Consider the following 12,204-nt stretch of genomic DNA (forward strand, 5'->3'; position numbering starts at 1 on the left):
GTGGACTGACATGGGGGCGCTGGGACTGTTGTTAGCCCTAGAGCATAGGAAATTGGGTAAATGTGAGTGTAGTCTGAGGAACTTGTACTTTGGGGTTAATGTGGGCTGGGAACGTGGGGGAACAGAGAGAGAAAAGACGCGTGGGCTGAGGGACTTTGCATACGATGGGGGGGAAGGATAGTTTTCTGAGTGGATAAATCTGCAAGTTGAACATGTTACAATGTTGCTGCATCTGTTAATTGTCTTTTATTTAACAAGAGTCTGTTTTCCTTGATTGTGTAATTCTGCATTAATGTGTCTAGTGATGCATGTACGCATGTTATGTGACCCGACCTTGTGTATTCATGTGGACGTGTAGATGAATATATTCGTAACATTGCATTGGTCAAACTTTTTAATACCTGTTATGATTGTAAATCTCCCCTCTGGTCTCTCTCGCAGTCTCTGTCTCTCTCTCCCCGTCTCTCTCTCTCTCCCTCTCTCTCTCTCCGTCTCTCTCTCTCTCCGTCTCTCTCTCTCGCCGTCTCTCTCTCTCTCCCTCTCTCTCTCCCCGTCTCTCTCTCTCCGTCTCTCTCTCTCCCTGTCTCTCTCTCCCCCCCATTCCTTTGAGACTTCTACCGCGCTGGAATTCACTCTCTCCATCAGTTTTTCCCCCCCCGGCCTCCATTACTTGAACTGCTCCCCTCAGTATTCACCTAGTCACTCACACCTGCCCAGACCACTGCTAGATCCCTACCCCCCCCCCTCCCTTTGTGCCTCCCCAGTGCCATCTCTTCTACCTCTCCTCTCCCCTTTAAAATGTAAGCTCTGACGTGCAGGTCCCTCCTTCCACTCATTTTATTCCTCCCCTTCCCCCCTCTTATGTACCTCAGCCAGTTTGTATCTCTTCTTTGTACGGTGCTGGGAGCTTTGTGGCGCCCATTTAATAAATTCTAATAATTAAAACCCAAGAACATTTAAAAAAATGTTTCAAGTCAGAATAAAACTGACCTCGGCAAACACAAATTCTTAAGTGTCTCACCTTGTGGCTGTAAAGTAACATGGCAGACTCTCCCTCGTCCCCCCCCATCTCACCCCTCTTCTGTACTGTATCCCAATAATAGCCAAGAGATAATATTTAGCACATACTGTGATCTTCCCCAACACCCATCACATCCCTGGGACAGAGAACAGTCATAGGGTTTGATCCCACTCCTGACGGGTGTGTAATTGTCCTTCTGTTCACACGCAGGACGAGCTGGACATGTTAAAAGAGGAACTGGAGCTGAAAGAGACTGACCTCAGAAGGTTGCAAGAGAACGTGGACTCCCCATTGGGGACGGAGAGTAAAGGAACGGTTGATAGAGGTAAAGATTTGGTGATTATTGCGCTGGTCACATGCCTTTATAATTATGATGCTGGTGCAGCTAATACTTGCGAGGCGCGAGACCTGCGACCGCATTTTAAGGCTACGCCCAGATGGAGATCTGAAGAGTCAAAGACCTTTTAAATGTGCTCTAAAATAAAACACAACAACAACAAAAACCGCTCACTATAACGTGCACCCAGTTCCTCCACCAGAGAGGCTGCCATTTTGTTGTGGCCCAAGCACAGCTAGTCACATCGCTGCAGGGGACACTGTTTTTGTTCACTGCGAAACACTGTGTGCCATCGAAATATTATTACTTCACAGGGACGGAGCCATATGGCAAAGGTTCAAACTTAAGATGCCAGTAGGCGTATATATTGACAGAAAAGGAGGCTAGATGCAATGTAACAAGATGAATGACCACATTTAAGAAGCGGGAGTTAAATAATCAGACACCAGTAATCTGTAGTCTGTCCGTGTACATGACCTGCTCTGGCCTGTCACAAATACCTGTGGAGTTTTCGGAGTAAACGTTCCCCTGTTTGTACTGGACACGTTCCTTTAGTCATCCCGGCCAAGCATCGCAGAAAAGGATGTAAATGTTCCGGAGAACAATGGGCTGTTTTGACTTGTGCCCGACGCTGGAGTCTCTGTGTCCTCAGCGAATTGCGGCCTACGGTGTGCGTAGGACAGTCAACATTTTCTTTGGCAAAGTTATCACCGTTCCAAAAGGACTAATAATACCAAAACAAATGTCCTAAAATAATAACTACGTATATACAACTATTCTTTGGACAGCTTGTCTTTGTGACTATAAATATATTGTTATCAGTACATCCTTCATTTGCATGGGACATGGAGACTGTGGGGGCCTGCAGCTCGGTAATGGGGCCCCCCAGACTTCTGTTAGTCAAGAGCAGAAGCGTAATGAGACTTTTCATGGTAGGGGCAGTAGTGCTATCACTACGCACCTCGCTATCTCAGGGCAGTTCTCCGATGAAATTTATGTGGGTGGCATTGAGTATGATGGACAAAATATGGGGTTCATCTGCAAGTTGTTGCGAAGCACCGTAATCCAACGTTGCACCCGGACTTAAGATGTACCCGTTGCCTAGTCACAGGGGAGGCGGCCATTGGCCCGAGCAGACGGGAGAGCTGCACTTAATTTTATATTTAACAAATGTATCTGAAAGTTAAATTGGAAATCTGTGTTTATTATGAGCAACTAAATGTCTTTCATTGTTCTGATAGTAAAAAATTTGCATTTTCCCTGCATAGGTGACTCTATTAGAAAGATTCTGAAGGAGAAAAGTAAGATATTCGCTCACTTTTCCCACCAGCGTGCCCCTGTGTTACCCAGCTTGTGTGCTTCTGTCTGCCCTGACTTGGCTTGCATTGCTTGACCACCGTTATTTATAGGCCAGTCTGCAAATAAGCTCTTTGTTCACAAGTTCTAAACAAAATGTGGAAAGGTGCAGTGCTTTCTTTTAGCCTGAAGGTGTCACTGTTGTGACTGCTGTTCAGGGGCAGCATGATGTCAGAGACTAAGGCCCGTATTAAATTTGAGGCGAAAAACTGTTATTTTCGCTTGTTTTAATTATCCCCGTATTCAATTTCAAAGACTTTTTTGGCGGTGCAAAAGGTCTTTGGAGAAAAGTTATCCATGTTTTTTTTTTACACACAATAGGTGGCGAAAAAAAGTGCAGAATTGGGGTTTAGGGGTGCAGGCTTAAAAATAATAGCCTGCACCCCTGGGAATGTCCACTAAAATTAATGTGTGTCAAAAAGTTTTTTTTTTAAATAATCGGGACACCCCAAAAAATTTACTTGAACTTTGAGATTAAAATAAAATAAAATATGGGGGACAAAATCTTAAGTAGCGAAATAGATTCCAGAGGGGTTCCCAAGTATGCGGCAGGTGTTTTCTTCATTGCGGGAGGTAGCGGCAGGTGCATTTTTTAAGAAGTTTTTTAAAAAATCAATTAAGGGACTTAAAAATATGCTTACACCCATTTTCATGTACCCCAACTTTGATGGAAGTAGTTTTTTTTTTTTTTGCAAAAAAAAAAAAAGTGCTGTTCTGCACCCCTTTTTCACAGGCGCATTTATGCACCTGCTGCGGCTTTTTAAAACCCCCGATTACTTTCAGGCAAAAACGGGGGGTACCCATAGTGATCCCCCATGTCTGTAGGGGGGTCCAAGGAACATTTCCCGAAAATTCCCTGATTTTTTTCGATACTTACCTTTCCGTCGGCTCCCGTTTTCGCACGATCCTAATTGAATACGGGTATAAAGCTGGCACGCGCCCGATACTTTACCTCCGAAAAACCTGTGATGATGGCGAAAAGTCCGATCTCTGACTTTTCGCCAACAAATTGAATATGGCCCTAAATCATAACTATAGGCTTTGCCTGTGAAATGCAGCTACCCAGGAATTCATACTGGTTTTGTTGCTGACGGGGGTCTGTCATTTTTTTTCACATTTTTTTTTTTTTTTTAAATGGAGATGTACTAAGCTCTGGAGAGTGATAAACTACCAGCCACTCAGCTCCTAACTGTCATGTTACAGGCTGCGTATGAAAAATAACAGGTTATTGGCTGGTAGTTTATCACTCTCCAATTTATCATTTTCCAGAGCTTAGTAAATCTGCCCCAAAATGTTGTTTTGGTTTTTTTTTGCCTGTCAGTAAAAAAATAAAATATTTAGATCATTGATAAAAATGTCACTGACCATGCTAAATTTACCATTCACTGCACCATTGGTTTTGAATTTGATTAAATGATCAGTTCCTAGACCCGCTTTTCCCCTCTATACTCTGTGGTTATTAATGTTTTAGGTTTGCGGTCTGACATATTTTAGGTTTGCTTAATAATGTCAGTCATTTTATTAATAAAAAGTGTAAGCAAGGAATATTTAGCAGGGTTAGCCAGCAGCACGCCAGTCTGGTGAAGGGGGCTGGGGGTTTTATAATTCAGCTTCATCTCTTTTAAATTGGATATTAGATCTAAAAAAATTCTGGCTTGGCGTCAGTAACCGGTTAATACTCACTGTCCGCACACTTACAAAATCCAGGTGTTTTGGCCTAATCTTTTTGTTTTGTGTTCGTTTGATGCACCTTGATCATAAAGCGAATTAATAAACTTGTCGCGGTGCTCCACTACATTGTGTAAATACTGCAGGGTACTGAATTATTCTGCGTTATTGTGGGTCAGTCATTATCACATATCCACCGCACGTGTCTGTGTGAAATATTTGTACAACATTTTCTGTGAATCACCCGACTCTTCTAATTCATCTAAAACGTATTAAGTTTGTTTGTTGGTTTACTAAATAAAAGTTACTTTGGAATTTAAAGACTACTTATTTACTACACACAGGCTGTCATTTTGTTTGCCGTAATAACATTAGGATAATGCACAGCTTGTTGTTTCACTGGGAACCAGTGACATCTCTGAGAATGCAGCCTATCCAGTCACTAGGAACCAGTGACATCACTGAGAATGCAGCCTATCCAGTTACTAGGAACCAGTGACATCACTGAGAATGCAGCCTATACACTCACTAGGACCCAGTGACATCACTGAGAATGCAGCCTATCCATTCACTAGGACCCAGTGACATCACTGAGAATGCAGCCTATCCATTCACTAGGACCCAGTGACATCACTGAGACTGCAGCCTATCCAGTCACTAGGAACCAGTGACATCACTGAGACTGCAGCCTATCCAGTCACTAGGAACCAGTAACATCACTGAGAATGCAGCCTATCCAGTCACTAGGACCCAGTGACATCACTGAGAATGCAGCCTATCCATTCACTAGGACCCAGTGACATCACTGAGACTGCAGCCTATACACTCACTAGGAACCAGTAACATCACTGAGAATGCAGCCTATCCACTCACTAAGACCCAGTGACATCACTGAGAGTGCAGCCTATCCATTCACTAGGACCCAGTGACCTCACTGAGAATGCAGCCTATCAATTCACTAAGACCCAGTGACATCACTGAGAGTGCAGCCTATCCATTCACTAGGACCCAGTGACCTCACTGAGAATGCAGCCTATCAATTCACTAGGATCCAGTGACATCACTGATAATGCAGCCTATCCACTCACTAGGACCCAGTGACATCACTGAGAGTGCGGCCTATCCATTCACTTGGAGCCAGTGACATCACTGAGCATGCAGCTTATTAATGGACTAGGCAAAACAGACATCACAGAGTGCAGCCTATCCATTCACTAGAAACCAGTAACCTCACTGGGAGTGCAGACTATTCATTCACTAGGAACCAGTGACATCACTGAGGGTTCAGCCAACCCATTCACTAGGAACCAGTGACATCACTGAGGGTTCAGCCAACCCATTCACTAGGAACCAGTGACATCACTGGGAGTGCAGCCTATTTACTCACTAGACTTCTTAGTTGCTGACTAGAGTTTATTTTCCAGTAGAAGGTTTCCGTGTCGGAGAAATAATTGGTCTGTGTGAGGATGGAGACCTTGGATGGGGTCCAGGTTTTTCAGCAGCTGGGACAAGTGAGCAATGCTCCACTATAATTATGCATGCAGCTCCTGTGCTGCCCAGTTACATGTGATGGACAGATACATGATAAGGGGGGTAGATGGGACAGGTGCCACACGAACACTCAGAACTTCGGTAAAGTGACACTTATCTGTGTAGGAACCCCTTTGTTTCAGAAGTTTTTGGTACAGTTCCTTTCAACTTTAACCAATCACGTTTAACTACTGAATTGTAGAACTAGGAAGTCTCTTCTCTGATTTTTAAGGTGGATAATTCTCTTCTAGCACAATATAGGGTGTTGTAGACTGTGAGAATAAACATATGGTCCCGTTATTGGTTTTCTGGCGCTCTGAGATATATAAGTATATGTTGTATCCGTCTATCCGCAGATACGGAGGTGCAGAAGATGAAGAAAGCCGTTGAGTCACTAATGGTTGCCAATGAAGAGAAGGTAGGCGCTTTGGGCGTGTCCTGTATTTATTCTCACTCTGTACCGTGTATAGCGTAATCCACGTGTATAACAGCGTGGCGTTAGTGTTTATTAGTATCTAAGTCCTCCACCTTTGGGCAACTTTGTGTTTGCATGCAACTTTATCTGCATTGCTTAATCTAGATTTATGTTTTCATCAATTCTCTTTATATCGGTGATCGACAACCTGATACTCTCTAGGGGCCCTCTAACCATCAAAGGGCCACGCGTCACCCTTAATCTCAGTAATAAGTTTAAACAATTTAATGAACTAGAGAGACACCTCGGTGTAATGACGCGGCAGGCGGCATTTCATACCGGTGTTACAAAAAAAAACTTTGTCTGCGCTACCGCTAGATAATATACCTCTCGTAGGAGTATTGAACGCAATAATAGCTAGTAAAATAAATCCAACAGTAAGGGCAGACGGTGCTGTCCTAATTAAAATACCAACTTACGGAGAAATTAAAAATAGATGTGTCAACCTTAAATATATTACCTTAGAAAAAGTCACACGGTCTGTGACGAAACGCATTAGTCGGGACGCTTACACCGGTTTGAAACTTCGCAATATTGTTGCATAGATCTCTCTGTTTCATCTACAACGTTTCCTGCTAATAAGGTTCGCCGGCCTCGTGCGTCCAGCCAGGCGTCTGACATCCCTGCTGGTGATCCACGGCATTTTCATTAACGGGGCCCCCATACCGTACGGACAGCTCTCCGTAAGTACATATCGGAGTATCGGACGGACACATATCTTATAATACTGCCTGCTGCCGTATGTAAAACCAATGTCCGTGCGTATAACTAACTGGATATAATTACACCGGATCGAATGAGGACCTATAAGTAACAATACAGCTGTATTATACGATTATTGGTCCGTTAAAACGCCGTCATTTGTATGCATACATCAGGAAGTTTGGCATCATTAAGAAGCGGGCTTAGTACATTAACCGGATAACGGTCATTAATACAAGTACTGCGGGATTTCAGGGACATGAAGTGAGCCGACCACACTCACTCTGCGGCTGTTAGTAAAGTGATTGAACTTGAAAGCCTCAAATATATATATATAATATATATAGTATCGTGAAAGCGGCACTCCAAAAGGATAGCAAAAAAAAGTCTTTAAACAAACATAGTTACAGTGCGGTGCCTTCCCTGCCAAAACAGAAGACCCATGCGGCAATGTATAAAGTCCCAATCGGCGGCGCTTAGAAAATAAATGGAGACACACACGGTTTGTGAGTGCTGCCGATTGGGGGATATAGATATAGATTATATATATATATATATATATATATATATATATATATAGATTTTATATATATATATATATATATATATATATATATAGATTTTATATATATATATAGATTTTATATATATATAAAATTATATATTTTTTTTCTTTTTGCTACACTGTACAAATCGGTCTGTGAATTTGTGTATGTTATGTCTATTGTGCTATTTTATATGTACTATGGGAAGACTTTCAGTGGGTCTATTAAATATATTTAAGGTTGACACATCTATTTTTAATTTCTCCATAATTTGGTATTTCAATTAACACAGCGCCGTCTGCCCCTACTGTTGGATTTATTTTCCTGGCTATTATTGCATATTATCTAGTGGTAGCGCAGACAAGATTTTTTATTTTTTTTTTGTATATAGTCATTGTATTCTGCAAACGTACACAGAGTTTGCTTTTGGTCTTTGCTGCAAACCTAGTAATAACCCCTGATTGGAGGACTTACTATTAGGTACACAGCGCCAGATTTTTGCTATGCAAATTGAACCGGTGTTGCAACTACAGCAAACAAATCTGACGGTAAAGCAGGAACGAACTGGGGGCCCCAGGTGAAGGCTTGGGGAGGGGGGGGTTCACCTGTTGCCCATCACTGCATTATACCATCATCATATGTTCTCTCAAAGACTTGTCATTACCCTAGGGTACAACATTTATTTTCTGACCTGTGCCTTGCATACAGCTGTATCCAAAGAGCAAAGCTATAAATGATGATAATATAAAGGCTTCAGTGAAGGACACAGAATGGTAAAGATATGTTGTTTAAAGTTACAAAGCCATTCATTTAAAGATTTTTGTAGGCAAATGATTCACTGGGTTAATTTAATTTGCTGCTAAGACCACAATCTAATGACACACTCATTAATCCTCTTCTAATTATCCTTTTATTTAAAAGGCGCCACAAGTGTTCAGTAGTACATGTACAAACTGATACCGGCAATTCTACATCTTCACATAAATACATAATTACATTACACAGTTCACATAATAATGTAGAAAAAAAAAACAGAATGGAAAAGGCCTTGCTCACAGGAGCTTACCATCTAGAGCGTTATCTTATAATGTCCATACAGTATAGAAATCCCTCGAGCGTCAGGACACGTCACTAATATATAGATTGAGTGTATCATAGTGCTGAGGATGATTGATCATCTGTAGTTAGTAATTACTGTACAGCTACCCAGGGGAACACTGTAAGATGATCCTGCCGATCGTTTTCTCGTGTAAACTAGGATCTGACCGCATGGTCCTGAATGTAGGCGCTGTCAGATATTGTCTTTAGGGGCAAATGTCATACCTAAACGGGCGCATGGATTGTCTTTGCCCCCTGTACATTCCCATAATAGGCTTCCAGTGGCTCCCTGCAGCACCCTTCAGCAGATGGTCTTATAGAATAAAACGTTTTCCCAGAAGGCTATTTGTAGTAGCGTTACCAGTCTCTGATCGTGACAACACGACTCGTCCACCCAGGGGATCATATGAGATGCTCGGGAATTAATTATTGCCGTTACATTCCTCTCGCATTCATTCCCAACCACAAAGTCTCTTTGTTCGGTCTCTGCAGTATCCTCCCTGCTAGTGATGGGGGGGGGGGGGGGGTCTGTGATAGACACAAGCTGCATATTTGTGGGGGTGTGGGATGTATTCAAGCTGAATGGGACATCTGATAGCATTCCACGTCTCACCCAGCCCGTCTGGACTTTCATCGTACACATTCATAACCAGCGTTTTTCTTGCTTTACTATAAACTGCGCCTTGCCCTTACAGTCTGCGGGATGCAGCCCCTATCCATTTGCCCAATGCATCAGGATAAGAGATAGCTGGGCCAAAGAGCTTGCAATCTGTGACAGTTGCATAGTGCCAATGTGCAGCTATAATAGGAGGGGAATGGGGGCAGCGAATCAGATGCGCTAGATAATGACCGCTGCAGTCTGATTGGTTGCCAGAGACATAACAAACTTTTCTCCCTCCCGTCTGTATATGTTTATTATCCCCCAATTCATATTTTTCGTGAACTCTACTTCTTTAGATTTGTGATGACGGCCATAACTCCTATGTTATGTGTATACAGGAGTAGCGCAGCCGTAGAACTCTCAGCTATGGGGGAACTTCGCTGTCGTAGCCGCGGAATGAGAGCTCACGGGTTTATGGATCAGTCCGTGAAAACAGTTGCGAATTGGGCTTGTGAAGAAGTGGCTCATCGCAACCAATCGGTTACTGCCTATCAGTTTACAGAGTGTGCTATATAAATGTCACCTCAATGCTGATTGGCTGCTATGGGTAACCTTTCCACTGGTCCACTTCACTCTTTTCACGGCTTGATACATCAAACCCTTTGTTTTCAAAGTAAGACACGAACTCTCTTGTACTTACAGGACAGGAAGATCGAGGAGCTCAGACAGTCTCTGAACAGGTATAAGAAGGTCCAGGATATGGTCGTAATGGCGCACGGTAAGAAAGGTACACATTTATTTTGTCTTCCTTCCGGTACTAAAAAAAAAACCAGAGATGGTTTGGACCGTGTCACTTTTTACACAGTCTTTTAGTAACGTAAGCATGATCACGCCCATTTCTGGGGAGAAGTCTTCTGTATTCCTGTGACCCTGTTTTGATTTGTAGAAGATTATATTGTAGTTGCAGTAATCAGCAGGCTCTCGCCTCTGGGAGTTTGTATAGTGAAATGTATCTTGGTTTATACAGCAGAAATAATGACCAGTGCATGTTTATTACCCTCCCCCGCTATATATAATATATGTATACAGAACCAAGCAGCTCTGTGGTTTCTTAAGACTTATGCTTTCTATATGACTGGATTTCTCCACTTATGTTTGTGTTTTACTAACACTTAATTGACTTATTTAATTTATTAACTCATTAAGATGAATGTTAACAGGATCAGTTCAAATCTGACGCATTTTGTTGTGATACCCCACAAATTCATCAGATGAAGTTGTGGGTTATTTGACAACGAAACGCATCTGTTATGTTACTTTGGGATTACCACTGAATCAATCTCTACAACCGCTTTGTATTCATATAGATAATGATCTCAAAGAGTTTCCCAACTAATCGAGACAAAAATTTTTGCACCTTCTAATTTCAGCTGTAATGTCACTGTAACCAAAACATAGGTATTTACATTCTTCTTTAATCAAATGAAGCTGATTATACTCCCGAATGATCTTTCTCTTCAGGCAAAGATGTGGAAAGTGACGACTCTGTCATATCAGGGTCCAATTCTCTGCTGTTCGACGCCAACGTATTAAGCGATGCTGATAAATCTCCCTCCCCCCCACCGTTCTCGCTCTCCCCCAGCCCAGAAGAGGTTTCTCCTACAGAGGTAAGACCACGGCTGTGTGATTTATATTTGAATAAACCTTTGTAGAGCAATAATTCCCCGTGAATATTACTCTGAATGTAAATCAAAGATCACGTTGCTATGATCCAAAGAACTTGGGCTGCTGAGAAAGTTTTCTAAAATATATCAGATTAATTTTTGTAAAATCTCTTGACGCCCAGCAAGGAGCATTCACTAGAGGGATTTCTTAGTGTCGATTACAATTGCAAATTAACTCTCAACAAATGCGTAACCGTTCCGGGTCACGAACCCTAGAGTACAGATTGCCTCGTATAGAATAGCTGCTATGAACATATCCTATATGTAAACGTTTCCATACCTTCAAAGAAACTTCAATTCTGATAATCCAGCAAAATTATTTGTTGCTCCACTAATTTGCAAAGTACACTTCTCTCGCATCATGGATTTAAAAAAAAAAATAATAATATTGTTAATTATTTACATTTGCTCTTCAGTCTACAGTGGAAGTGCATACAAGTGTCCTCCAGGTTACCATCCCCTCATTTTCATCGGCTCAGATGATCCAGAAACAAACAGAAACGGCGAAAACTTCCACGCGAGAGGAACCCTCTTCGCCAGGTGCCAGGTAAATATGGATCCGTTTTGGTAATTGCCAGGAAATGAAATATAACACATTATTCCGGAGTTTATTTTATGGTTTTATTTTCCTAGACATGTTCAGTAATACATACAGAGGTAAGCTATTCTACGCAGAAAGCATCCATTGTTTGCAGATATATTTAGTAACTAGGGAACAGGGCATAATGGTCATTTTCTGAAAACAATAAAAGAGCAGAATGGAGGGAGTACTCTAATTTATGCGTGTAGCGGGAAAATAGAAGCTACAGCTGAGAGAGATCTCCCCGCGAATAACACGCTACCACCACCCCCACAGGACACATGGCTCATCCCAGCTCTATTCTTAGACTATATATTCTGAGATTTGTCATTTGCAAATACAGTGTGGAATGGCGTTCTATGGAATGATGAGGCAATATCGGAAATGGAGGATTGTTTTGCCGGAACCTCGCGCCTCTCATAATGACCTGTGCCGCTAGGGTCAATGCACAGTTTACCTCCTCTCTGCCAGGCACATTTGCATACACGAAAATGTATTTTTAGCTTTTATATTTTTTTCTGGTCCACAGATTAGCCCATAATATTATTATTATATTTTATTATTATT

The 12,204-nt window shown here is 42.0% G+C and overlaps 1 protein-coding gene across 17 annotated transcripts in view; it reads left to right on the forward strand.

Moving 5' to 3' along the window:
- Positions 1 to 12,204, forward strand: part of PPFIBP1 (PPFIB scaffold protein 1) — a 111,495-nt gene that overhangs the window by 72,628 nt on the left and 26,663 nt on the right. For 8 of the 17 annotated variants that reach the window (XM_088454826.1, XM_088454828.1, XM_088454831.1 and 5 more), the window contains 6 exons: positions 1,232 to 1,346; positions 2,627 to 2,659; positions 6,269 to 6,330; positions 10,036 to 10,120; positions 10,855 to 11,000; positions 11,474 to 11,604. In XM_088454826.1, the coding sequence (XP_088310952.1) occupies positions 1,232 to 1,346; positions 2,627 to 2,659; positions 6,269 to 6,330; positions 10,036 to 10,120; positions 10,855 to 11,000; positions 11,474 to 11,604 (572 nt within the window). The remainder of the gene's footprint in view (positions 1 to 1,231; positions 1,347 to 2,626; positions 2,660 to 6,268; positions 6,331 to 10,035; positions 10,121 to 10,854; positions 11,001 to 11,473; positions 11,605 to 12,204) is intronic. The other 9 variants (XM_088454830.1, XM_088454835.1, XM_088454838.1 and 6 more) reach the window with 3 other exon arrangements.

This window comes from Taudactylus pleione, unplaced genomic scaffold, assembly GCF_031769625.1.
Source record: "Taudactylus pleione unplaced genomic scaffold, aTauple2 ptg000634l, whole genome shotgun sequence".
Taxonomy (NCBI): domain Eukaryota; kingdom Metazoa; phylum Chordata; class Amphibia; order Anura; family Myobatrachidae; genus Taudactylus; species Taudactylus pleione.